Genomic DNA, 27740 nt, shown 5'->3' with positions numbered 1-27740 from the left:
ATAGATGTGCAGATGAAATACTGGAAATACTGGTGTGCAAAAAAGTAAATAAAACAATATGGGGATGAGGTAGGTAGTTGGATGGGCTGTGTACAGCTGCAGCGATCGATAAGCTGCTCAGATAGCTGATGCTTAAAGTTGGTGAGGGAGATAAGTCTCCAACTAGAGCAATTTCAAATAAAGACGGAAAGAAAAACACATTTACACGGGAGAACAACGTCTACACTGCTACACCAGCTTTGTTTAAAAAAAACATACACCTTAGCCAAATAATTAAACTCAGTTTAACAATTCCTGACATTAAATCAGAGTAAATATCCCCTGTCTTAGGTCAGTTAGGATCACCACTTTATTTAAAAAATGTGAAATTTCAGAATAATAGTAGAGAGAATGACTTATTTCAGCTTTTATTTCTTTCAGATTTGATTTCTTTCATCACATTCCCAGTCGATCAGAAGTTTACATACAACCAATTAGTATTTGGTAGCATTGCCTTTTGTTTAACTTGGGTCAAACGTTTTGGGTCGTCTTCCACAAGCTTCCCACAATAAGTTGGGTGAATTTTGGCCCATTCCTCCTGACAGAGCTGGTGTAACTGAGTCAGGTTTGTAGGCCTCCTTGCTCGCACGTTTCAGTTCTGCCCACACATTTTCTATAGGAATGAGGTCAGGGCTTTGTGATGGCCATTCCAATACCTTGACTTTGTTGTCCTTAAGACATTTTGCCACAACTTTGGAAGTATCCTTGGGGTCATTGTCCATTTGGAAGACCCATTTGCGGCCAAGCTTTAACTTCCTGACTGAGGTCTTGAGATGTTGCGTCAAAATATCCACAATTTTCCTCCCCCATGCTGACATCTTTTTGTGAAGTGCACCAGTCCCTCCTGTAGCAAAGCAGCTTTGTCCTCATGTGCAGTTGCAAACCCTAGTCTGGCTTTCTTGTAGCAGTTTTGGAGCAGTGGCTTCTTCCTTGCTGAGCGGCCTTTCACGTTATGTCAATATAGGACACTTTTTACTGTGGATATAGATCCTTTTGTACCTGTTTCCTCCAGCATCTTCACAAGGTCCTTTGCTGTTGTTTTGGGATTGATTTTCACTTTTCGCACGAAAGTATCTTCATCTCTAGGAGACAGAACGCGTATCATTCCTAAGCGGTATGACGGCTGTGTGGTCCCATTGTGTTTATACTTGCGTACTATTGTTTAAACAGATGAACGTGGTACCTTCAGGCGTTTTGGAAATTGCTTCCAAGGATGAACCAGACTTGTGGAGGTCTACAATTTTTTATGAGGTCTTGGCTGATTTCTTTTGATTTTCCCATGATGTCAAGCAAAGAGGCACTGAGTTTGAAGGTAGGCCTTGAAATACATCCACAGGTACACCTCCAATTGACTCAAATGATGTCAATTAGCCTATCAGAAGCTTCTAAAGCCATGACATAATTTTCTGGAATTTTCCAATCTGTTTCAAGGCACAGTCAAGTTAGTGTATGTCGACCTACTGGAATTGTGATACAGGGAATTTTAAGTGAAATAATCTGTCTGTATACAATTGTTGGAAAAAATGACTTGTGTCATGCACAAAGTAGATGTCCTAACTGACTTGCCAAAACTATAGTTTGTTAACAAGAAATGTATTGGTTGAAAAACAAGTTTTAATGACTCCAGCCAAAGTGTATGTAAACTTCCAACTTCAACTGTACATACTACACCAAAGGCCCTATAATTATCTGTCTCTGTAACCAGAAAAGGGATGACGAGATTTTTGAGCATTTTATTCAATGCGTCATCATGTTACTGTACAACCACGCCCATTGTCATGACCTACTTCCTGACTCAAATGATAAAATCGTGGAGAAGAAGTCGAACCGAAAGAAAACAGGACAGCTCGAAGAGTGCGGTGGCAGTGGTATTTAAAAAAAAAAGGTATACATTTTGCGTACAGTGTATGTTACAGTTGAGTGAATTGGCTGTTCTCTTTATTTAGTCGTGTCTTATCTCATTGGCGTCTCATTAACTGACTAGGTAGTTTCGTTAGTAGAAGAAGCCGGCGGGAAATACTCGCCCAGCCGACCCAAGGTGAGTTGTGTCTGCCTTTTAAAGTTTATTTTAAGTTCCTATCCATGACAACAGTCAAGTGCTGTATTACTGTTTAATTACAAGTAGATTTTTTTTAACATGGTGTAGACATTTTTTGCATAGTATTTGCAATTGCAAAAGTACAGAATAAACTATTCTGCCAGCAGCACAAATGATGACCTCACTTTTTATGCTAATCGGGGAACTTTCTAAATAAAAGCCCACATTTCAACACTGTAGTTATTTGTTTTTATTTAACCTTTATTTAGCTAGGCAAGTCACTTAAGAACAAATTCTTATTTACAATGACTGCCTACCAAAAGGCCTCCTGTAGGGACATTAGCTGATAAAAAAAGATGTAGAATTTTAACCAATGGCCAATGTTCTACCTGTCTCTGCCTAAGTGGGGTGGGAAATACTCAGTTGGGTCTGTAGAATCTACAGATGGTGTTATTTCATGGGGGACTGTGGTCTAATGCCACGTTCACTTTATGTCAAATTAATGTAAGTTATTTGCGTAAAGCTTCCTATTGTTTGATTCTGATACTTCCCAAGTGGGAAACTCAAGTTTCTGACATCACGTGAATGTGTCATAATTACCCAGGAGCACTTTATTTGTTTTTGAAAACGTTTTATTGTCACATTTCCTTTTTAAAACTGTTATTTTATATATTTACAGCCTTTATACACATAAAAAAAACAGCATTTGAATATTACATTTAAATTGTTTAAAAGTACATGTTGTTAAAACCAGTAAAAACAACCATAAATAAAATGACTTTTTCATGTAAAACATCCAAATCTGTAAAAGCCATTTAAAATGTGTATAAATTATTTAACAAAAGTAAAACATTTTTTAAGACATGAAAACATAACTTTGTTAAAAAGCTGTCTTCGGTCGTTTGTACGGTCCTTATCAAACTCGCCTGCTCCGAATCGATTTCCGTCCTGTACGTCAGGGCCAGGAGCACTTTATACTCCACCCATTCCATTGGCCACAACTAAGTTGTGGGGTGGCAGCGTAGCCTTGAGTTTAGAGCATTGGACTAGTAACCGAAAGGTTGCAAGATCGAATCCCCTAGCTGACAAGGCAGTTAACCCACTGTTCCTAGGCTGTCATTGAAAATAAGAATTTGTTCTTAACTGACTTGCCTAGTTAAATAAAGATAAAATAAAATAAAGTAGGGCCTGTAAAAAAAATTAAAAAACACAGCATAACTTTACGTAAGGCAGGGTTCCCAAACTGTCTGCTGAATTTGGCCCACGGGGGGCTTTATTTAGCCCCCAAGTTTTCTGAGCTTTTTTTGTTGTTGGATTTGATCATTGTACATAACTATAAAAACACAAGGACATTAGCTACCAAATGATTTTAATTAGCGAAATCTGTTCTGAAGTATTTCCATGAATAATAGAGAGACACGTGGTCATATACATTTTGTAAACAAGGTTTGAAATTGTTTTAGTTAAATATTATATCTGTTTTGGGCTTCTTGCAGTCCACGAATGATTTGTAATTATGTTCCGAACATCCCCTCAAGAAGAAAATCATCCCGCTGCTGAATCTAGTTGATGATCCCTGATGTAAGGGATCATACTAATCTTTATACTAATCAAATATTCTGTTTTTCAGGGGGGCTTTGTCAAACGTCTTGTTATAGACACTCATTTAGTTCTGCATGTTACTTTAATTTCAAAACAATACAATCATTTACTATTGCTGTATTGAATATCAGCCAGAAAAACAAAACATTGTGAAATAAATGTGCTTCCAGTGTGAAACAAAATGCCATTCCATACTAGACGTTCATGTACTTGCCTTGCCCTAATGGATTGGTGATTGGTTGAGAACTGCTTCAAAGACAATGATGGACTGACATGAATCTGTCCTAGATTAATCTAATGGGGATGTGCTGGCTGCTCCTTTACACATTTAAATCAGCCTGAGGGCAGCCTTGACAGGTCAATCGCTTTGGCCTAACAAATAAAAAGTTGTCGGTAATCCCAGTAAAATCATGTTGCTGTAGGTTCACCCCAGCTATGCATAGCCTCCCAATTATTTTCTTAAACCCAGCTTGGTCGCAATAAAAAGGTTTGACTTTTGGACTTTAATGGTTCATATAGCCCATGTACAGCATTGGGGGCAGTGGAAGGGGTATCTGTACTTTACTCTTTATATTTTAACCACTTTTACTTCACTACATTCCTAAAGAAAACAATGTACTTTTTACTCCATACATTTTCCCTGACACCCAAAAGAACAGGGACAGCCAACCAGCGCAAAAATAATATTGCGGTATTGTTGAAACAATACATATTGTCAAATATAATATCCAGATATGTAACTGTATAATGCCCCCCCCCCGATCACTAATATGCATAACACAATCCCCCTCCAAAACTACACATTTGTTTATTAGAGACCCAACAGAGTATTTCCCACCCCACTTTAGCTGAGAAAGGTAGAATAATTTTCTCTCTACAACCCAATATTTATCTCATGTACAGTGTATTGTATTGGAGGGGTGGAGAACTGCTGCAGGATATGTACAACACAGTACCAACTTTGCATATCTAGTTATTAGAGACCCTACTAAGGGAGGTGAAGATTATTTGATATTTTCCCCCCACAAACCAATAAGTATCCCATATACAGTGTATTGCTTTGCAGTGGGTGGAGTAAGTTGTCACCAGCACTCTGTATTCAACCCGTTGCCCAACACAAGAGACCGATTTTAGGACGATTGAGTAATAACAATACCATGTATTTTATTAAGTGTATTTCTGTAAATATAGTCTACACCAGTGGTTCTCAAACTTTTTATAGTCCGCCTCTCCTTCAAACATTCAACCTCCAGCTGCGTACCCCCTCTAGCACCAGGGTCAGCGCACTCTCAAATGTCGTTTTTTTGCCATCATTGTAAGCCTGACACACACACTATACGATAGATTTATTAAACATCAGAATGAGTGTGAGTTTTTGTCACAACCTGGCTTGTGGGAAGTGATAAAGAGCTCTTATAGGACCAGGGCACAAATAATAATATATTAATAATCAGTAATTTTGCTGTTTATTTAGCCATCTTACATATAAAACTTTTTATTTGTTCATTGAAAATTGTGAATAACTCACCACAGGTTAATGAGAAGGGTATGCTTGAAAGGATGCACATAACTCTGCAATGTTGGGTTGTATTGGAGAGTCTCAGTCTTAAATCATTTTCCACACACAGTCTGTGCCTGTTTTTAGTTTTCATGCTAGTGAGGGCTGAGAATCCACTCTCACATAGGTACATGGTTGCAAAGGGTGTGGTACATGGTTGCAAAGGGCGTGGTACATGGTTGCAAAGGGCGTGGTACATGGTTGCAAAGGGCATGTCTTTTAACAGCGCGATGTGCCAAGGCAGGATACTCTGAGCGCAGCCCAATCCAGAAATCTGTCAGTGGCTTCTGATTTAAATTACATTTTCACAGAACCGCTTGATGCAATTTTGATGAGGCTCTATTGTTCAGATATCTGTAAGTGGACTGGAGGAAGGGCATGAAAGAGATAACGAATCCAGTTGTTTGTGTCATCTGAAAATACCTGCGTAATTACGCACCCAACTCACTCCAATGCTTCGCTATATCACATTTGACATTGTCCGTAAGCTTGAGTTCATTTGTTCACTTTGGACAATAGTTTTCAACATACCAGCATTTGTGTAAATCTTTACTGCTAGCATAATATCCTGCTGCTAGCTGGGACCTTGCCACTTTGTTGCCACTCCTATTGAGGCTGAAAGACATATGTACAAATAGTAGTAAGAATGTCTCACCTCATGTTCAAGAATGGCCTTTTTCCCGTTGTACAGATTACAACCACTCCCTTTTGGTTATTTGAAAACAAAGTAATCTCCAAAATAGAGGCCATAGAAAGTTGGTTGCAATTTCAGTTTAATCAAAAAAACGTTTTAAACAAAATCATAGTCTAGAAACTAAAGCTTTGGTTGTCTTCCTCTCAGGCTTCCATGTCTTCTCTATGGACCTCCTAAATGTCCACCTCTTGAACATCAGACTCTGAGGCCTCATCTTCACTGTCACTTTCCAGCCTGGTTGTGGTTGGCTCGTTGTCAGGCTCAAAAAGCCGCAAATTTGCCCGGGTGGCCACCATCTTTCAACTCTTGCATTGGTCAGCCTATTGCGTGCTTTGGTGTGTGTGTTCCCAAACAAGGACCAGTTGCGCTCTGAGGCGGCTGATGTTGGTGGGATTTGGAGCATGACCGACAACGGGGAAAGAGCCTCAGATACAGAAAGTACCTTCCACCAGGTGGCTGACGAGATATGTTGGCACGACGACTGCCATATTACAGCTCCCTCCCAATGCCCTTGCTTGGAAGTGTACTACACAAGACTGCCAAGAGCCTTGCCCTCATCCAGGTCAAGGTGGCAAGACACGGTAGTGAATACACCATTGTTGATCTCTGTACCAGACAGGATGCTCTTGCCAGCAGACTTGGGGTTCAACATGTACGCTGTGGTGTGGATGGGCTTCAGGCAGAATTCTTTGCTTACATCTGCAACAGAGTCTGAACATCAGACAGGATGGAATTGTCTCCCTCAATCCATGCAATGGCTAATACTACTGTAGTTTTCAGGAGTTTCAGGCTGCTTACCCCGCTCTCCCAAAATACATCACACAGGAGGATCCTCTTGATGGGGCTGTCCATATCGGCAGACTGTGATATGGCCATTTCTTGGAGAGACTTCTTCCCCTCCATGAGACTGTCAAACATCACCCCAACAAGTGTTGCTGAGCAGCTTCAATGTGGTGCTCTGACTCTTCTCACTTTGCTTGGTGAGGTAGATTGCTGCTATAACTTGACCACCCTTCATAAACCTAACCATTTCCTTGGCTCTCTCGTAGAGTGTATCCATTGTTTTCAGTGTCATGATGTCCTTGAGGAGCAGATTCCATGCATGAGCAGCACATGCAATGGGTGTGATGTGAGGGTAGAACTCCTCCACTTTAGACAGCGTTCATGTTCACAGCATTGTCTGTCACCAGTGCAAATACCTCCTGTGGTCCAAGGTCATTGATGGCTGCCTTCAGCTCATCTGCAATGTAGACACCAGTGTGTCTGTTGTCCCTTGTGTCTGTGCTCTTGTAGAATACTGGTTGAGGGGTGGGGTTGATGTCGTCAATTATTCCTTTCCTGCGAACATTCAACCTCCCATCAGAGATGATTGCAACACAGTCTGCTTTCTCTATGATTTGCTTGGCCTTCACTTGAACTCTGCATCCAGCAAATGAGTAGATAAAGCATGTCTGGTTGGAGGGGTGTATGCTGGACGAAGAACATTCAGAAATCTCTTCCAATACACGTTGCCTGTGAGCCTCAGAGGTGAACCAGTTGCATACACAGCTCGAGCAAGAAATCCATCAGCATTTCTCGGACTATGTTCCGCAATTGAGTCAAAAAAACTTCTGATTCCAGGAGGACCATGAGCTGTTGCTATCGATAAGGTGTCTGATTCATCATTTTCACCTCGAATAGAAGTAGAGGGACTTTTGTCAGAGGTTGTGAGCGCTGAGGGAACTTTATGCACTTGGCCAGATGATTCTGCATCTTTGTTGCATTCTTCACATATGATTTGGCACAGTATTTGCAAATGTACTCTGCTTTTCCTTGTACATTAGCTGCTGTGAAATGTCTCCACACTTCAGGTAGTGCCCGTGGCATTTTCCTGTATCTAAGAAAAAAAAATGAGTAAAAAAAATATATGTACAGATAAAATAGTTAAGCAGTTAGATTAAACAACTCCTTTGTAAGATAAATGTTTATCATGAAACATGTATGGAAACAGGGGAATTAATACTCCTCAGTTAGCAGGCTCAAGCAAGCTAAAACCCACATGGAAGCAAAAACTAACTAGCAGAAATTGTTAACAAGTTAGAAATCATTTAAACACACTATTTACTAGTTAACAAAAAATAATGTATGTCATATAAAATATATTCACCCCACCCAGTATTGTAATCAAAACTTACCAGAAAGTGTGTAGTCCTTGACTCAGACAGTGTAATAGTGTGGGCTCAACAGCATCTCAATAGTGTGTAAGATCCTGAGAATCGTCTGTACATGTGATGGAAGAGTGCATGGTCTAACACCGCATACATTTACACATACATGTTAGTCAATCATTGCACCCACACTGCTCGCGAGTGTCTGCGTAGCTGGGCGCTAAAATAGATCTTGGTTCTATTTGTGATGCTCAAGTTGCAAGTTCTGCCTCTCAAATCTCCTCATTGGTTTTTAGGCGCATATAGCCATGTGGGTGATTGAAAGAGGGAACTGAGTAGAGGATCTTGTGCATTTCAGGTCAAATAACAACCCAATGTTTATATCCCAGGACAAATTAGCTAGCAACAGCAAGCTCACTAGCTAAATTGTCATAAATGTTTCATACTTTTTGAACTGTCCCCAAATTAATATAATTGGTTCAGACTTTATTTCAACCTGCATGTCCTGATCGCATCTGGTGTGGGGAGACAAAATCAACATGCGTGCAATGACGCACGCAGACCCGCGTGCAGTCTGGTTGGCATGTAAGGAGAGCATAATGCCCCAGGACAGTGATTGGGGACATTGCCCAGTGGGTGTCCTGACTATCTGTGGTAACTAATGATTCGGTGGCACTTATTGTAAGAGTAAAGGTGTTAACACCGGTGTCCTGGCAAAATTTCTAATCTGGCCCTCATACCATCGTGGCCACCTAATCATCCCCAGCTTCCTATTGGCTCATTCATCTGTTTCTTCCCCCTGTAACTATTCCCCAAGTGGTTGCTGTAAATTACAATCTGTTATCGGTCAACTTGCCTGGTAAAATAAAAATATCTATGACTAGGAAAAACCTAATCAGGTAATGATGGAAAAAAACACATGTTGACATCCTATCTATAAAATATGAGCTCACCTCCCCTTCATTCATACATCCTACACTGTTGCCTGTGGGTTTCTCATCCTGTCACCCAGGAGTTTATATAGAGTTTATATATCACTTCTCATAGCCCTTTAGGAAGCCTTCCTCCTGGTCATCTCCTCATACCTGACCCAGCAATAATGGACCAACCCCCCCGCTCTCTCATAGCCCTGTGCAAGTGGATGTTGCAGTGCGGTCTGGTCAGGGGATCCAGTGTGTGATGGACCTGCGCCTGCTGTCTCGTATCGATGAGGAGCTGGACTCCTCTGAGGTGGCTGCCCTGTGCTTCCTGTGCAGAGATGTGCTCAATAGGAAACGCCTGGAGACGGTGAGGGATAGGGACCACATACAGAGGGCTAAGATCGAGATGAATGGCCAATCCTAACCTCCTTTGAAGTGATTGGATGATGTATATTAGGATTGTGGTTAGCATCCTAGCGCACTATGGAGTTTATGCCATATTGCTATGCAATCCTTTCAGATGTTACAAGTGCCAAATGGAAACTGGTGATACCAATACCATAAATTTGAATTGAATTTGGGTATAAAAAATGTAAAAAACACCAAATGTACATTGTATCCCCAGAGCATGTTTTAATTAAAGCTTTAATTGTTTTCAAAGTGGTCCATGGCTATAGAGTTTCCTACCATTATATTTCCCATCAGTCCATTCCTTTTATATCAATGAAAGCAAGTGTAGAGAATTGGAACGCAACATCGTCTAATCCTTTGTGGGCTGGCTTCAGGTGGAGGATGGGTGTAGCCTGTTCCAGAGGCTGCAGGAGAAAAGCCTGCTGGAGGACCACTACTTCCTGTCCCAACTCCTCTCTGTCATTGGTCGACTGGACCTTCACCGCCTCCTGGAGACCGACAGCAGACAGCTGGAGCAAACGGCCCACACCCAGACAGACGCATGCCCTGCCCTCTCACAGTACAGGTGAGCACAGAGAGGGGGGGTGTCTGCATTCTCACCACAATGGACCACATAGCACAGCAATACTGAACAGCTGGACATTCTGGTAAATCACTGGTTGCATTATGTCTTTTTCTTTCTCTCTCTCTCTCAGGAGGATGTTGTATAAGGTCTCAGAAGATGTAACTAAGGAGAATCTCACAAAGATGAAGTTTTTGCTGAGTGACAAACTGCCCAGAGGACGACTGGATCCCTGCACTGTGAGAACACCTACATGCACACACTCATTTGCAAATGCACACTAGAAAATTTGAGCCCGGTCCGACCTAGCCCGAGCCCTACCCGGGTCCAACATCACATACATGGAATGAATCCACAATGGCGTAGCAGTCAGATGTCTTTGTCTTGTCCCATGTACATATCTTTAAAAAAAAAAAAAATCTTTGCATTCTTTTTAATATTATTCCTAAACCTCTACTTCAAAATACTCTCCTGCGACCCGCCTCACCCAATGTGGAATTCCGGAACTGGAATTCCTCAACTGATTCGCTATCAGTCAGCGGTCATCAGCTAACCTTTAGCTCGGAAAGCTCTCGCCAGTTCGTACAACGCATTTCAAACCAGAGCATAACGGACCTATTTTTCTCTCCATATCCCCGGATTCCTACCGCAAACTCTGAACCTTTTCATCTGGACCATCGCAGCTAGCTAACCGCAACCCGGGTTGACTACTCCTGGCTAAGGTTTCCGTCCCGGAGCAAGCACCAATTAGCCTGGAGCTAGCCAGGCTATGCCTCTCCCTAATATCAATATGCCTTATCCATTTCTGTCATGGTTAGTGATTACTGTCTTATTTCACTGTAGAGCCTCTATCCCTAATCAATATGCCTTAACTAACCATGTTGTTCCACCTCCCACATATGCGATGACATCACCTGGTTTAAACGTCTCTAGAGACTATCTCTCTCATCATTACTCAATGCCTAGGTTTACCGCCAATGTACTCTCTTCCTACAATACCTTTGTCTGTACATTATGCCTTGAATCTATGCTATCGTGCCCAGAAACCTGCTCCTTTTACTCTGTTCCGAACGTGTAGGCGGCCAGTTCTTATAGCCTTTAGCCATACCCTTATCCTACTTCTCCTCTGTTCCTCTGGTGATGTAGAGGTTAATCCAGGACCTGCAGTGCCTAGCTCCACTCCTACTCCCCAGGTGCTCTCATTTGTTGACTTCTGTAACTGTAAAAGCCTTGGTTTCATGCATGTTAACTTCAGAAGCCTACTCCCTAAGTATGCTTTAGCACATTCTGCCAACCCAGATGTCTTAGCCGTGTCTGAATCCTGGCTTAGGAAAACCACCAAAAAACCTGAAATTTCCATCCCTAACTATAACATTTTCCGCCAAGATAGAACTGCCAAAGGGGGCGGCGTTGCACTCTACTGCAGAGATCTGTCTTACTATCCAGGTCTGTACCAAAACAATTCAAGCTTCTACTTCTAAAAATGCACCTTTCCAGAAACAAGTCTCTCACTGTTGCCGCTTGCTATAGACCACCCTCTGCCCCAGCTGTGCCCTGGACACCATATGTGAATTGATTGCCCCCCCATCTATCTTCTGAGCTCTTGCTGCTAGATGACCTAAACTGGGACATGATCAACACCCCAGCCATCCTACAATCTAAACTTGATGCCCTCAATCTCATGCAAATTATCAATGAACCTACCAGGTAGTACCCCAAATCTGTAAACATGGGCACCCTCATAGATATCATCCTAAATAACTCGCCCTCCAAAAACACCTTTAAATTTAGCACCAGGAATTGATATACGTCTGGAGTGAACCAAGGGCTGTCTGCCCTTGACCAGCAAAAACATCCTGTGGCGTTCTGCATTGGCATCGAATAGCCCCCGTGATGTGCAATTTTTCAGGGAAGTTAGGATTCAATATACACAGGCAGTTAGGAAAGCTAAGGCCAGCTTTTTCAAACAGAAATTTGCATCCTGTAGTACAAACTCAAAAAAAGTTCTGGGACACTGTAAAGTCCATGGAGAATAAGAGCACCTCCTCCCAGCTGCCCACTGCACTGAGGCTAGGAAACACTGTCACTACTGATAAATCCACAATAATTGAGAATTTCAAGAAGCATTTTTCTACGGCTCGCCATGCTGGCTACCTCTACCCCGGTCAACAGCCCTGCGCTCCCCACAGCAACTCGCCCTAACCTCCCCCACTTCTCCTTCACCCAAATCCAGATAGCTGATGTTCTGAAAGAGCTGCAAAATCTGGACCCCTACAAATCAGCTGGGCGAGACAATCTGGACCCTCTTTCTAAAATTATCTGCTGAAATTGTTGCAACTCCTATTACTAGCCTGTTCAACCTCATTTGTGTCGTCTGAGATTCCCATAGATTGGAAAGCTGCCGCGGTCATCCCCCTCTTCAAATGGGGAGACACTCTAGACCCAAACTGCTACAGACCTATCTATTCTACCCTGCCTTTCTAAGGTGTTCGAAAGCCAAGTTAACAAACCGATTACAGACCATTTAGAATCTGACTGTACCTTCTCCGCTATGCAATCTGGTTTCAGAGCTGGTCATGGGTGCACCTCAACCACGCTCAAGGTCCTAAATGTTATCACAACCGCCATCGATAAGAAACATTACTACTCTGGACAGTTCTGACTTAGAATATGTGGACAACTACAAATACCTAGGTGTCTGGTTAGACTGTAAACTCTCCTTCCAGACTCATATTAAACATCTCCAATCCAAAATTAAATCTAGAATCGGCTTCCTATTTCGCAACAAAGCATCCTTCACTCATGCTGCCAAACATACCCTTGTAAATTTGACCATCCTACCGATCCTCGACTTCGGCAATGTAATTTACAAAATAGCCTCCAACAATCTACTCAACAAATTGGATGCAGTCTAGCACAGTGCCATCCGTTTTGTTACCAAAACCCCATATAGTACCCACCACTGCGACCTGTATGCTCTCGTTGGCTGGCCCTCGCTTCATTCTCATCGCCAAACCCACTGGCTCCAGGTCATCTGTAAGTCTCTGCTAGGTAAAGCCCCGCCTTATCTCAGCTCACTGGTCACCATAGCAGCACCCACCCGTAGCACACGCTCCTGCAGGTATATCTCAATTGTCACCCCCAAAGCCAGTTCTTCCAGTTCTTCCGCCTCTCCTTCCAGTTCTCTGCTGCCAATGACTGGAACGAACTGCAAAAATCTCTGAAGCTGGAGACTCTTGCCTCCCTCACTAGCTTTAAGCACCAGCTGTTAGAGCAGCTCACAGATCACTACAGCTCATCTGTAAATAGCCCATCCAATCTACCTCATCCCCATACTGTATTTTTTTTTCTCCTTTGCACCCCAGTATCTCTACTTGCACGTTCGTCTTCTGCACAACCTACCATTCTAGTGTTTAATTGCTATATTGTAATTACTTCGCCACCATAGCCTATGTATTTTTTATTTTACCTTTATTTTACTAGGCAAGTCAGTTAAGAACAAATTCTTATTTTCAATGACGGCCTAGGAACAGTGGGTTAACTGCCTGTTCAGGGGCAGAACGACAGATTTGTACCTTGTCAGCTCGGGGATTAGAACTTGCAACCTTTCAGTTACTAGTCCAACGCTCTAACCACTAGGCTACCCTGCCGCCCCAGAGGCGTTGCCTTACCTCTCTTATCCTACCTCATTTGCACATGTTGTCAATAGATTTTTCTACTGTATTATTGATTGTATGTTTGTTTATTCCATGTGTAACTCTGTTGTTGTATGTGTCGAACTGCTTTGCTTTATCTGGGCCAGGTCGCAGTTACAAATGAGAACTTGTTCTCAACTAGCCTACCTGGTTAAATAAAGGTGAAATAAATACATTTATATTTTTAAACTCGATTTCTAGAAAAGATAAAGTTGCCATTTCACCAGTAGGCTATATTGACTGTTGAGAACAATGTGGTTAAGGCGGCAGCAGCATGGGAAGACGAGGAAGCATCTTTTCTCAGAACTCTCCTTTGAATGCATCTTGACTTTATAAAATATCCAAAGCTTAAGAAATTAGACAGATCTTGCTGCTGTTGCCCGTTTTTTGAGTGTTTGTTTACTACTGATTACAGTAATCCGATGCGATATCAATTGAGCTCCAAGCAACCGCAACATGTATAAAGCAATTGCATTTTATGAATGCGACTGTTTTTAAAAGGCTTTACAACTTGATTTCATTAGAAAAGACTCTGGGATTTCTTAATTTCATTAGTGTTTACATTGATCTAAACGGTCAAAAGACAAACTTAAAAATAAAAAAAATCCAACACCCATTTAGCACAGAATAAGCATGTGCCTCTTCTTCCTCCTCCTTGGTCTTGTATTTTTCTTCTTGGTCTATTTCTCTTATTAGAATACTAAGTGTTACTTTTATCAATATTAGGCCTAGTAAGCTAGTAGCCTTGCTTAATCTGTCCACCATCGAGCTTGTCGTGTTATAGCTGTCACTTAGGCCTCAATCAATCATTAATTCATGTCATCACACAGCATGATTCGTGCCTTTTTTTTTTTTACGATAAGGCATTTTATTTTGAAAATGAAAAAAGAGCCTAGAATATTTAAACAAACAAACACCGTAAAACTTCAATTAAGCGCAGTCTCAAATATCCCCCTGTCCCTTTTTAATAGCCGGGCAACGGCACACATTTCAGAAAATGAACACCTGTTTCAAATAAACGCTGGTCTAACTGAATCTGAGGTTACCATTAATTGTTTTACGAGATTTGTTGGATTTGTTAAATTTCCATAATTTGAGTCATTACTGAATTATTTAATCCTCCGTTTTTATTGCCAGTAAGAAACTGCTAGCCGTTGGCTCCTAACAGCTGAGAACTGCTAGCTAACTGGCAAGCACAAACAGTCAACAACTTCAGGTGTACTGTGACCCCCATAAATCGTCCAATCGCCACCTAGTGGCGAAAGTAAGAACTGACAAATGCACAGTCAAAGAAGATAATTATTCTGTCAAGGAAAATTATTGATATTAATATACATTTTTTTAGGCATACTAAGACAAAAGAAACGTGACCTAGTGTGTACATGATTACACAGTGTAGGAATTGAAGAAATGTTTAAAATGCTGGAAGTGAAATCTGGAATTATACAGTTAACTAAGCAAATGAGCAAAAGCTGTATGCATTAAGGAAATAGACGCCTGGCTCAAATAGAAGTCTGTCTCTAATAAGTGCATGTTGTGTTCAGTGATTTAAGCAAATAAAACTGGGCTATTAACTGAAGTTTTATTGTAAGTATATTTTCTACTGAACATCCATCATTTGAATAATTGCTCAAAAGCCCCATGTTGTGGATGCATGTTATTCTGAAATAACTGCATCAAGCCTAGGCCTGATTAGGAAAACATTTGGATCAGTTATGGGTCTCCTTTCAATAGTTTTACAAGGAAGGCCCATTTAGCGGTGCAGTCATAGGGTGTATATTTGTTAGGATGTGTTGGCTTCTCCTGATTCTAAGATGCGCAGCTCCAGCCTTTTTCGCATCACAATTTGAAAACGTTTCAGTCATCAGAAAAATATGTTTAATCATGGCCACATTTCTCATACCCAGCCAATATTGTAATCCTGGTGCCGATAGTGGCTACTGCTACGACGAGAGCAGCAGTAGTAAAAGGTGTGCAGCAAGCCCGAACTCCGCCCAGACCGAATCAATTCTCAGAAATTCAGACCCAGCCTGTTAAAGGCCCGTCGGGTTCGGGCTGAAAATGGGAATCTCACCGTACCTTCTATGGCTGCGTTTACACAGGCAGCCCAATTCTGATTTATTTTTTCCCACTAATTGGTCTTTTGTCCAATCAGATCAGCTTTTGCCCATAAGTGGGCAAAATATCAGAATTGGGCTGCCTTTTTGTAAACGCAGCCTAACACACACACAATTACACTCTCTCGCTCTCTCTTTCTTCCCCATAGACTGCTCTGGAGGTGCTGTGTGAGATGGAGAGGCAGGAGCTGCTGACAGAGGACAGACTGGATGAGCTACAGAGGATACTGGAGGAGTGTGACACACAGCTGGCCCACACAGTACAGCAGCATAGAGAAGGTACATATTGACACACAGCTGGCCCACACAGTACAGCAGCATAGAGAAGGTACATATTGACACACAGCTGGCCCACACAGTACAGCAGCATAGAGAAGGTACATTGACACACAGCTGGCCCACACAGTACAGCAGCATAGAGAAGGTACATATTGACACACAGCTGGCCCACACAGTACAGCAGCATAGAGAAGGTACATATTGACACAAAGCTGGCCCACACAGTACAGCAGCATAGAGAAGGTACATATTGACACACAGCTGGCCCACACAGTACAGCAGCATAAAGAAGGTACATATTGACACACCTGGCTAGCCGGTACAAGTCACTCTCACTGTTCTCTCTTCTCTCTCACACCACTCTCTTGCGCTGATTTGATAGTTCAGTATATTATAATATAGTCATTTGTTTCATGTGGTTGCTGTTTTTCAGCAAGAGGCAGTGTGTCACGGCAGGAGTACTCTGTTCAGCCAATCAGCAACCAGGAACAGCAACTCAGCTCCCCTCAGTCACTACAGAGCCTGTCTATATCAGAGACACGGCCCAACTGTAAGTCACATAGACACACACACACACACACACACACACACACAGGTAGTTGAAGTGTGTTCTTGTCCCTTGTCCACAGGTGAGCGTGGGCAACGCATAAGGTTGTACTCTGATGCAATGACGGAAACTCAGCCTGGGTCTGGGCCTGACCAGGTGACCACTTCACCGACGCAATCCTGGAAGACCTCTGAGGTTAGACAGTGGGATACACTTTAGACACCAATCATAGATTCTAACATTTGGTTGATTTTTTTTGTTGATTTTTTTTGTTTTGTTTTTTGTCCATGGTGGTAACTCCTGTGTTTGCCCAACAGATGGAGCACTATTCCATGACCTGTAATCCTCGGGGGACGTGCTTAATCATCAATAACTACCACTTCATGGGATTTTCAGGTCTGACAGACAGACCAGGAACTGAGCAGGACGAGAGTAGGCATGCTCGCTCATTGGTTGATATTATGAGCCTGATCTCATTCAGTGAAGCCCATTGGCCAACCTGGATGTTAAATTCTCCCATCTGTCTCTCTGTCTCTTGTGTGTAGAGGTTCTGCATAATGTGTTCTCCAGGTTGGGGTTTAAAGTGGAAGTGTGTAGCGACCTGACACAGAAGACCATGTTGGGTGCGGTAGAGGAGCTTGGAGGGCGGAGTCACATACAGGCAGACGCTCTGGTGAGTAGTGAGGTCATAATTCTCCAGTCTCTTCAGGAGGTACAGTAGCTCTACTCTTGAAGCCCAATTGGACTCCAATTAATTAAAGTAGGTTGAACTACTCTAATCCCTGTGCCTGGTCCTAGGTGGTGTGTGTGCTGTCCCATGGGGAGAAGGGTTGTGTGCTTGGGACAGATGGGGGGGAGGTACCCATTCGCTCCCTCACACAACCCTTCACCAGCAAGCAGTGCCCTTCTCTGATGGGCAAACCCAAACTGTTCTTCATCCAGGCCTGCCAGGGGAAGGGCTTCCAGCGAGGGGCCCTATTCATCCCCTCCATAAGGCAGAGAGAGGGGCGGTATGAGGCAGACGCCGGCGCCATCGAGTCCATCCCCTGGGATGCAGACTTCCTGATCGGTATGGCAACAGTAGAGGAGTGCAAGTCATTCCGAAACACTAAGGAAGGTTCCATCTACATCCAGGAGCTCTGCAAACAGCTGGAGTGGGGAGCGGACAGGTGAATTAGAAGGGAAGCGGGTTAGGTTTGGCATTAACCATAGAGATTTATTAAGATCATTACATAGAAATAACCCATTTTTGGCATGTTGCCATTGAGGGATTCCACCATTTTAAAGGCCCAATGCAGCTGTTTTTATATCAATTTCAAATTATTTCTGGGTAACAATTAAGTACCTTACTGTAATAGTTTTTCATATTTTTTGTTGTGCTTTTTAGAAAACTTTCTCAAGACAGAATTTTGCTCGGATTGTCTGGGAATGGTCTGAGTAGGGAGGGGAAAACTTAAAACTAGCTCTTATTGACAGATTTGGAACTCTCTTCGTTATTGGTCTATAAACCAATTTACTGCCTTGTGATGTCACCAGGCAAGCCCAAACTTAATTTTGACTACACTTTAAATAGTCAACTGGGTGGGAATTCGTACGGGTTGGGAGCGATCGGGCCAATGATCAGACCCTTATTGTCTTCTTCAAATTGGTTTGTTTAAGTTTGTAAATGGCTTTAAGCTATATGACCGCCATCTAGTGGTCACAAATTCATTTCACATAAGATTTGGTTCAAGACTCCAGCACTGCAGGTGGCCATATAAGCTTGCCACTTTTTTCAAACATCAAAAGAAGAAATGTGACTATTTTAAAATGGAGATAGCCTCAATGACGCTGCCCATGCAGTCACAGACACCATGATGGCAGATACAAGGTTGTTATCTCTGGGCTCCCGAGTGGCATGGTGGTCTAAGTGACTGCATCTCGGTGCTTGAGGCATCACCACAGACATGCTGGTTCGAATCCAGGTTGTATCACAACCAGCCATGATTGGGAGTCCCATAGGGTGACGCACAATTGGCCTAGCGTCTTCTGGGTTTGACAATCATTGTAAATAAAAATGTATTCTTAACTGACTTGCCTAGTTAAATAAAGGTTAAAAACATACATCTCTATAACAGGTGAGAGATGTATTGTGATGTGTATTTCCTGTTTCCTGTTTAGAGGGGAGGATATTCTGTCGGTGCTGACGCGTGTGAATCGTGAGGTCAGCAGAGGAGTGTATAGAGACTCCAAACAGATGCCCGAGCCCAAGTACACCCTCACCAAGAAACTCTTCCTCCCCTACTTCTGAAACACCTCTGGTTGGCTGACTTAAAGCGTCAAATCTTGTCCCTCCTTCTGGATCGAGACACTTCAGAATGGCTGTCATGTCTAAACAGTAAGCTGTCACTCTCAGGAACCCTTACCACAGCAGCCTCTACCGTGGCCCATCTCCCATAAGACAGTGTGTTGAACATTGGTTGGCATGTCTGATTTCCTGAAAGATGTTTCAAACTCATGAGATTTTAATACATTTTTCCATTAAATGCTGGAAATTGTGGAACGTTTTCTTTATCTGTAATAAATGTGTTCTGGAGACGATCAGTAAAATGGGTGTCTATTTTTCTATGAGCCATGTTTCACATTTTTAAAGTTCAACAAGATGTCTCTAATTCTGAGGAGAATGTGATTTAATAAGACTGCAGCAACCAACCTTCGATTAAAATATTTATTTCCAGGTATAAAATATGCTACGGTGAAAGGCATGATTGTAAAAAAATAACCCAAATTAGGAAAGAAGATCAAATCACAACATGCAATAAAGTGAAGCTTAAGCAATGTGTTGATATCGATTACTTTGTTCTTGCTATGAGAATCCACTTGTTTACAAAGAATGGTGATCCTGAACTCTTCACATATCAAATACATTATTAGTTTGGTTAAATCTAGCCTAGTTAACTTGATGGAGATGCAGCAATGCCCCTGGACTTTTGGTCTATCTGCTGGAGTTGCGTTCATGTGCGATTGGAAGCTCCTAGTTCCCAGTGGGAAATTTAATTTAACCAACACTCCAAGTGGCAAACTCAAATCTTGTTGCCAAATTGTGATGTATCACCACTGACTTTTTACCTTTTGAACCAGAAGATGACAACAAATCTGTGTTGGACAATTACAACCTTACCAAGATGGAGAATGTAGCCAATTTGTTAAGCAAGCTAGCGAACTTTATTATTAGCAATGTTAGCTAGCTCACCACCAGTTCCGACTAGCACGTGAACGCAACATTCCCACGAGCACGAAACCACCCCCCACTATAAAAGGAAAAAATATTAAAACAAGGCATAACATTTCATTTCAACACCAAGCAGCAGATCAGCTCAGAACATAAATGTAAAACACCAGTGACCACGACAACAGGAGGAAGTGACCTCTGGGTCTTGAAGTTGTTGGGTCATAGCGTATCGTCAAAGATGGTGGATAATGAAGATGTCTAATAAAGGCTGTTTACCATTGAAAAAAATGGTCAAGATTCCTGTCGTGTGCGCATGCTTTCCCGCGTGAGCCAACAGTTCCTCGGTAATCTCTGGCACCCTCACGTGAGAAAGAACGCCCACCTAAACAGACAGGATTGTTTTCAATGGGAAACTGCCCAATAAGAACTGTCTCTCTTACCCTACCATAAAAAAAATGGCCTGTGATATGTCTCACTTTCTCTTCTGTCTCTGGCGTCGTCTCATTGGGGCGGCACTGTGAACACCAGCCTCTTCGTCAGCGTGTACTTGGGCTCGGGCATCTGCTTGGCCCGCTTGTATTCCCCGGACTTCTTATCCCGGTATCGGTCATCCATCTGGCTCACGTCTCTATTGACCTGTGTTAGGATGGTCAGGATGTCATCACCTCTAGAGAGAGCAGGAGACACACGCATACCAGACAACGAAGACATTAACACCCAGTAAAGACAACACACAGCGTCCATAAAATATACAGTTCTCGTCGCCAGCAATGCATTAGTTTCTGATTAGTCAGGGGACTTGCTCACGGTGAGCTAATAGATTTTATGGTAATATTGTTCTAGCCTTTATCTAGACAAGTCCCTGGTTTACACCTGACAGTGTGTAGACTGAGTTCCGAATAACATTGTTATTCTGTAGAATATGGTCAGTTTTGCATTGTCAGCTCTTTCCTACTAAACATCTGCTTTGTTAGGTCATTACCATGTAAGAATATTTATGCCTCCTTGGTCATTTGGTCAGGTCCCCCAAAAAGTGAGGTATTGCCACTTTAAATTATTTATTTTTTTAAAGTAAGCTCATAATTTCTACACACTTTTTAACCTGGTTTAAAGTTCAGACTGTAGTATTTTTTTCATCAAAAATGTATAAATAACCTCGAGCCATTCAAAACCTCCTGACGCGACCCACCAGATTTGGTGCTCTAGAGCACATATTAAATCAGGCTTCACCTGGGACAGCCCTGTTTGAGCTGTTTGCACAGAGTCTGGATGAACCAGGACCCACTGGCTGGGATTCTGAACGAGTAGTAGTCTTCGACAGTGGCCATGGCAAACAGGAAATCGGCATCAGCTGGAATGTAGATCTGGTGACCTGGATTTTCGTCTGCCTTTCAACTGCACTCTATCTTGGGTATCTTTCCCCCTACATGCCTGGATGAAGAAGGCCTTGGGCTTGCCAATGAGGGTGGAGCAGTTGGTGCCTTTGAAGGGTGAGAAGAGGTCATTGGTGGAGATGGGTTCATCGTCTGTGCCATAGATAACTCCTTTGCCACCATGACTCAGTACGCAGCAGACAAAGGCGTCGCCATGCGTCTCGTCACCAAACCTCTTCAATTCCTCGCGGGCCTGCACTGCTGTCTGGTCTAGGAGTACAGTCACCTTAAAACCGAGCCACTGGAACACATCCTTCAGAACCTCTACAGGAAAAGCACACACAAAACAATTTCAAGACAAACACTAAACCAAGCCACATAAATATGTCCCTTTTACAATACCAGGATGTTTTAAGGCAATAGGAACAAGATCAATGTTCATGCAACAACAATATGGAACAAATATGTTAGAACTGTTTTACACATTGGTTACATTACCAGCATCTTTGTCTGATCCCCTTCTTTCCCCCATTTGAATAAAGTGCACATTGTTGATGATTAAACAATGACCACGTGGCAGGCTGGTCATTCGGTATTGACAGACCTGGAACACAGAGAAAAGCCAATGGGATTAAGCACAAAAATACATACACACACTGCGCAGTCAGGAGACAAACACTTACTTAACTCAGAGCTGTGTACACAGGTTAAAACTCTGTGTTCCTTGTGTATGTTTTGTAGTGCAAAAAGAAAAATATGTTTTATTCATTGGCTTGACTGGACTTGCTGGTGGTCTGAGGTGCTCAGTTGGGTTGTGAGTAGTATTGTGAATGTTGTGTTTCGAGCAGTTTAGTTTTGTGTAGTTGTGATGATTTGTTAGGTTTTGTTTCTGCTAAGAATGAAAGCATACGGGATTGCTGCAATTACCTCACTGCTCATTCCAACCGCCTGGCCAGTAGTATCTGGAAAAACCCGTTAGCATGTGTTAGTGTCCCTTACTACAGACAATATGAGTAAGCAGATCAACGCTAACTGACAGTACAGGTTAGCAGCATGTTATTGTACAGCAGGGAGTGATATTGGTTCTTGTAGAATCTTTCATTTTCTCGATGTTGTTAATGCTTTATCCTTTAAAAAGTTTACTTTAAAAAATGGAAATCAAATAATCCTCCCATCGTTAAGACAGTGGGAGAATCAAATGCATTCTTATTGAGATATTTCAAAAAAGATTGGTAACAGAGAGAAACAAATTAGCACAATTTCAAAATATATGGCATAAAGTATTACAAGCTCTAGACATATCCAAAGGATTAAAACATTTTTTTTTAAAGACTATGAGAACAAACAAGATGGGTATGGATATGGTGGGAACATATAGGTCTGAGCAAGTACGATGTCATTAATGTTTGTTGAAATGTATGTACGTCTGAGTTGGTGTTTTTGTCTTTCTTCTTATTCTTCTTTATGTCGAAGGTTGGGCATTAAGTCCCAGCCAACGTCATGTCTAGTTTAATGGAGCCATGTCTGTGAAATGTTAAGTTGTCTTTTGTCTATGTCAATTTTCTATTGTCTAATCTAAATAAAATCTTACAACAAAAAAAATGGAACATGTATATATGAGTGCATCCTGAGAAAGAAATTGACATTTTACAACAAATGTAATACCTGAATTCCCACCCAAATCAATAAAAAGTCAAATTTTGATGTGCTATTATTCAGTTAATATCTGATGGGTTTTTAACAATTCTAAAAGTTTGGAGTATCTTCACTCATTGTCCAACTGTTGCATTTATGATAACTGTTTTAAAATCTTATAACAATTTTGATGATCGTTGCTAATGTATGTCGATTGATCTGTAAATTGACATGCAGTGTAGAGTCTACTAGTAGATGTGCCAGTGAACAATGAAAGACTTGTGGTGCACAGCTAAGTAGTGTGCAGTACCTGTACTGGAGGTTGTGTATGGGCCTCTGGTTCCTGTGCTGAAGGTGTGGTCACTGGGTGCTGCGAGGTTGTTGCTGAATACTTCCTCCATTCTAGAGTAGGTATCTATGATATTTGGTTGCTGCAGCAGGGTCACAAAGTCGAGGCATTTTTCCGTTCCTTTGTTCATCACTTTATCCAGAAGATTGATGATGGTGGTCTCTGGGGGATGACCAGTGACGTTTAGGTTGTTGTATTCACGCTGGTTCACTATCTTCGCCTGCTGCACATGCTGAAGGATGAAGTCAGGATCCGCAGACAGGATCTCTGTAATCAAAGTCTTATTCTCTCTCAACGTCTGCATGGTGGACCTTAAGAGAGAGAAAGATTGTTCGTGATCTCAAATATTTTAAACAGGAATAAAACCTACCCTGTTCCTAATAAGTTTTTTGAAATTCCAAGAATGGGTCACATTCAAAATGCATTGACTAATACAAGTTATAGCTAGCCTGTGCAGGGGAGAACGACTGCCCCCTCTCGTTGAAGCCATGAAGTAAAAATAAATAAATAAATGTCTAGCTCTTATCTTTGGCCACTTCCCGCCACTGTACTTCCTCTTCTTCTGTGGTGTTTTACAGTGGTTGGCATCCAATGTTATTGGTGCATTACCGCCACCTACTGTACGGGAGTGTGGGCCAGAGACTGATAGCAGCCTCAATAGAGCTCGCAAGCTTGTAGTCCTAAAAATCAGAAAATTAGATACCTCTGGTTCATTCAGCCATTCCTAATAGGAAAATTAAATGGGGAAAGAATAGGGTTTTGGGATAAACGCTGAAAAATAAGGTCTAAGGTTAACACAGGCTTAAGAGATCTTATATATAGTGAGGTAGTGAGGGTAGTGAGGTCTGCACAACGCATCACCGGGGCAAACTACCTGCCCTCCAGGACACCTACACCACCCGATGCTACAGGAAGGCCATAAAGATCATCAAGGACATCAACCACCCGAGCCACTGCCTGTTCACCCCGCTGTCATCCAGAAGGCGAGGTCAGTACAGGTGCATCAAAGCTGGGACCGAGAGACTGAAAAACAGCTTCTATCTCAAGGCCATCAGACTGTTAAACAGCCACCACTAACATTGAGTGGCTACTGCCAACACACTGTCAATGACACTGACTCTACTCCAGCCACTTTAATAATGGGAATTGATGGGAAATGATGTAAATATATCACTAGCCACTTTAAACAATGCTACCTTATATAATGTTACTTACCCTACATTATTCATCTCATATGCATACGTAGATACTGTACTCTATATCATCGACTGCATCCTTATGTAATACATGTATCACTAGCCACTTTAACTATGCCACTTGGTTTACATACTCATCTCATATGTATATACTGTACTCGATATCATCTACTGTATCTTGCCTATGCTGCTCTGTACCATCACTCATTCATATATCCTTATGTACATATTCTTTATCCCCTTACACTGTGTATAAGACAGTAGTTTTTTTGGAATTGTTAGTTAGATTACTTGTTCGTTATTACTGCATTGTCGGAACTAGAAGCACAAGCATTTCGCTACACTCGCATTAACATCTGCTAACCATGTGTATGTGACAAATCAAATTTGATTTGATTTTGATTTGATTTGATATGTTTTGTTCTATGAGATAATATCAGTCAGTTGGCATGACATTTGTAAATTATGAAGTCTTGGTGCTTTATGTGCTTTTTGTATTACATAAATGCTTCAAATTTCACAAAAAGTGACGTTAGCTGATGAAGATTATCGACAGACAAAAAAATGTAAGATCTCCTAAACCTGTGTTTATCACAGACCTTAGGGTAGCCTAGTGGTTAGAGTGTTGGACTAGTAACCGAAAGGTTGCAAGTTCAAATCCCCGAGCTGACAAGATACAAATCTGTTAACTACCTGAACAGGTAGTTAACCCACTGTTCCTAGGCCGTCATTGAAAATAAGAATTTCGTCTTAACTGACTTGCCTAGTAAAATAAAGAAAAAATATAAAAACATTTTGGCTTTCATCCAAAAACCCTACAAAAACTACATTAATAGTACGATTTGGTGTTCTTTTCCACCAAATCCATGATGTCATCTGCGCTCTCTTTGATTTTAGCTGTGAGAAAACCCTAAAATTGTTCCTCAGCTAGTAATGTTACACCCTCTCATGCCGTCATCTTGAGTGCCCCCCGAAATAGTCCAATTCACACACTTATCAAGAGAACATCCCTGGTCATCCCTACTGCCTCCAATATGGCGGGCTCACTAAACATATATGCTTCACTTGTAAATTATGTTTTGAGTGTTGAAGTTTGCCCCTGGCTGTCCATAAAAAAATGGTGCCGTCTGGTTTGCTTAATATAAGGAATTTGAAAATATTTATACTTGAATTTAACATTTTGATACATTAAGTATATTTTAGCGATTACATTTACTTTTGATACTTACGCATATTTAAAACCAAATACTTTCACTTTTAATTGTTACTCAAGTAGTATTTTACTGGGTGACTTTCACTTTCAATTGAGTAATTTTCCTTTAAGGTATCTTTACTTTTAAGATAATTATCCACCACTGCCCAGTAATACCAAAGATGATTTAGTAGGTTTAGAAACTATTTGATAGCTACGGTAGCTAACGTTAATAGGTTTAGTGTAAAAGTAGCTAATATTACACTAACGCGCAAGTTAAGCATGAGTAACGTTAGCTGCCTAGCTAGTTACTTTCGTGTCAACTATCAATGAGCATATTTTGCCGATGTGGTTATCAAGATATATTAACAACGGTTTGATAGCTAATAGTAATAGCTACGACTTACCTGTACGACTAAAGTGATTCGCTCGCCGATTGAAATAATTCAGTGTTCGCTTACGCTGGCTGCACTTCCTCCTCGATGCTGGGGTGGAACCTCCAGGTACTCCTTCAAAGTCATCTGATTGGCAGCATGTTTTTTTGAGTCAATCTTCACGGATGCCACCAGATCCCAGCACAGGTCTCACCAACAAGCTTTAATGGCCTGGAAAATATGTTTCCTGCACAATTTTTCCCCACATAAAGCTCTTTTGTGGAATAATTCAGACATGGACTAGTAACCGGAAGGTTGCAAGTTCAAATCCCCAAATTGACAAGATACAAATCTGTCGTTCTGCCCCTGAACAGGCAGTTAACCCACTGTTCCTAGGCCAGTCATTGAAAATAAGAATTTGTTCTTAACTGAAGGTAAAATAAATAAATAACTGTAAGGAATAAGTAAGTCATTGTTCTACCCCAGCTGGCATGAGAGGAATATTGACTTTGCTCTTGATGTTTTCGACAACAAGGGTAATATTCTCACATATGAACCATTTTTAAAATTGAAAGTTTCCAAACTCTTTCAGAGTTTATTTCTGTGATCAAAGCCATTCCCAGTGGTCTAACTACACCGATGAAAACTCATCTTAGCTTTGGTAATGATCACAAAGTTTATCCAGAACTCAGATTGGAAGGTGTGGGCTTACTTGAGAAATCTTGTTGTAATAAATATATAAGACATATTCTTCATTCACAAAACAAACTTACACCGAGAGGAAAGTTTTTCTGGAACATGCTTATTCCTGATGTTATCTGGAAAAATACATGGTTATGGCCTTACAAATATTGTATACCAAACAAAGTTCACTTCAAAATTTGACATAAGATATATCCATGTAATTCTATGATACCCACATTTGTGGCAATTGATATGTGTTTTCTGTGAAAAAGGTGAGAATTTGTCTCACTTATTCTTTGAATGTAAATTTGTTTCAGAATTTTGGGAAAACCTTGCAAATTACTTAGTGGGGCAAAAAAGTATTTAGTCAGCCACCAATTGTGCAAGTTCTCCCACTTAAAAAGATGAGAGAGGCCTGTAATTTTCATCATAGGTACACTTCAACTATGACAGACAAAATGAGAAGAAAAAAAAAATCCAGAAAATCACATTGTAGGATTTTCAATGAATTTATTTGCAAATTATGGAAAATAAGTATTTGGTCAATAACATTTTCCTAAATCATTACAATAACATTTTTTCAGAGTGATTACAATTGCACTAAGAATTGTTTATTTGTTTCAGTATTTTCTCGTTAATACCTGCGTTCTGTTTTGTATGTTGTAAGAATGTAAATTGTTGATCTGCATTTTGAATAAAACTTTTTTTTTTTTTTTTTTTTTTTTTAACCCAGCACAGGTCTGCTTCCTCTAAAGCCAAGGCTAAACTGCATATTGTGCTGACCCAACAAGTGTGCCTTGTTGCTGGCAGGGGTGGAAAACGTACTCAGTTGTCTTGAGTAAAACGTAAAGATACCTTAATAGAAAATTACTCAAGTAAATGTGACCAAGTCACCAAGTAAAATACTACTTGAGTATAAGTCAAAAAGTATCTGGTTTTAAATGTACTTAAGTGCAGTGGTGTAAAAAGTAACAATTTTCATACTTGAGTGAAAGTAAAAAGTAAAAGTTATACATTCAATTCCTTATATTAAGCAGTGGTGGATGTACTTAAGTATCAAAAGTAAAAGTATGAAATGTAAGAGCCGTAAATCTAAAAAGCAAAACAACCAGACCTT

The 27740-nt window shown here is 41.2% G+C and overlaps 1 protein-coding gene and 1 pseudogene across 6 annotated transcripts; one reads left to right on the top strand and one right to left on the bottom strand.

Moving 5' to 3' along the window:
* The first annotated feature begins 1827 nt into the window (after window positions 1-1827).
* On the top strand, window positions 1828-19189 carry casp8 (caspase 8, apoptosis-related cysteine peptidase). Of its 6 annotated transcripts, none has more exons than XM_042307735.1 (12): window positions 1834-1924; window positions 2024-2077; window positions 9206-9365; window positions 9784-9974; window positions 10105-10210; window positions 15933-16062; window positions 16496-16612; window positions 16692-16804; window positions 16927-17041; window positions 17155-17282; window positions 17408-17778; window positions 18770-19189. In XM_042307735.1, exons 3-12 carry the CDS (start codon window positions 9258-9260, stop codon window positions 18897-18899), a joined length of 1509 nt encoding a protein of 502 aa, XP_042163669.1. In that variant the 5' UTR covers window positions 1834-1924; window positions 2024-2077; window positions 9206-9257; the 3' UTR covers window positions 18900-19189. The 6 variants fall into 6 exon arrangements, with proteins under 6 accessions (XP_042163666.1, XP_042163665.1, XP_042163669.1 ...); XM_042307736.1 differs by having other exon boundaries at window positions 9134-9365; XM_042307734.1 differs by having other exon boundaries at window positions 9126-9365.
* Window positions 19190-19302: 113 nt separating this feature from the next.
* LOC112226688 lies at window positions 19303-26090 on the bottom strand (annotated as a pseudogene).
* Window positions 26091-27740: the final 1650 nt, after the last annotated feature.

The sequence above is a fragment of the Oncorhynchus tshawytscha genome, linkage group LG28 (genome assembly GCF_018296145.1).
Source record: "Oncorhynchus tshawytscha isolate Ot180627B linkage group LG28, Otsh_v2.0, whole genome shotgun sequence".
NCBI classification, from domain to species: Eukaryota; Metazoa; Chordata; class Actinopteri; order Salmoniformes; family Salmonidae; genus Oncorhynchus; species Oncorhynchus tshawytscha.
This window is presented reverse-complemented; position numbering and strand designations above follow the sequence as displayed.

Bases quoted from the DNA above. Each gene is read 5' to 3' on its own strand.
- casp8 (XM_042307731.1), top strand. From the start codon at position 1,839: ATGATAAAATCGTGGAGAAGAAGTCGAACCGAAAGAAAACAGGACAGC. The intron at 9,975-10,104 runs GTGAGCACAGAG...TCTCTCTCTCAG, and splicing joins CCTGCCCTCTCACAGTACAG to GAGGATGTTGTATAAGGTCT. The intron at 17,283-17,407 runs GTGAGTAGTGAG...GCCTGGTCCTAG, and splicing joins ACATACAGGCAGACGCTCTG to GTGGTGTGTGTGCTGTCCCA.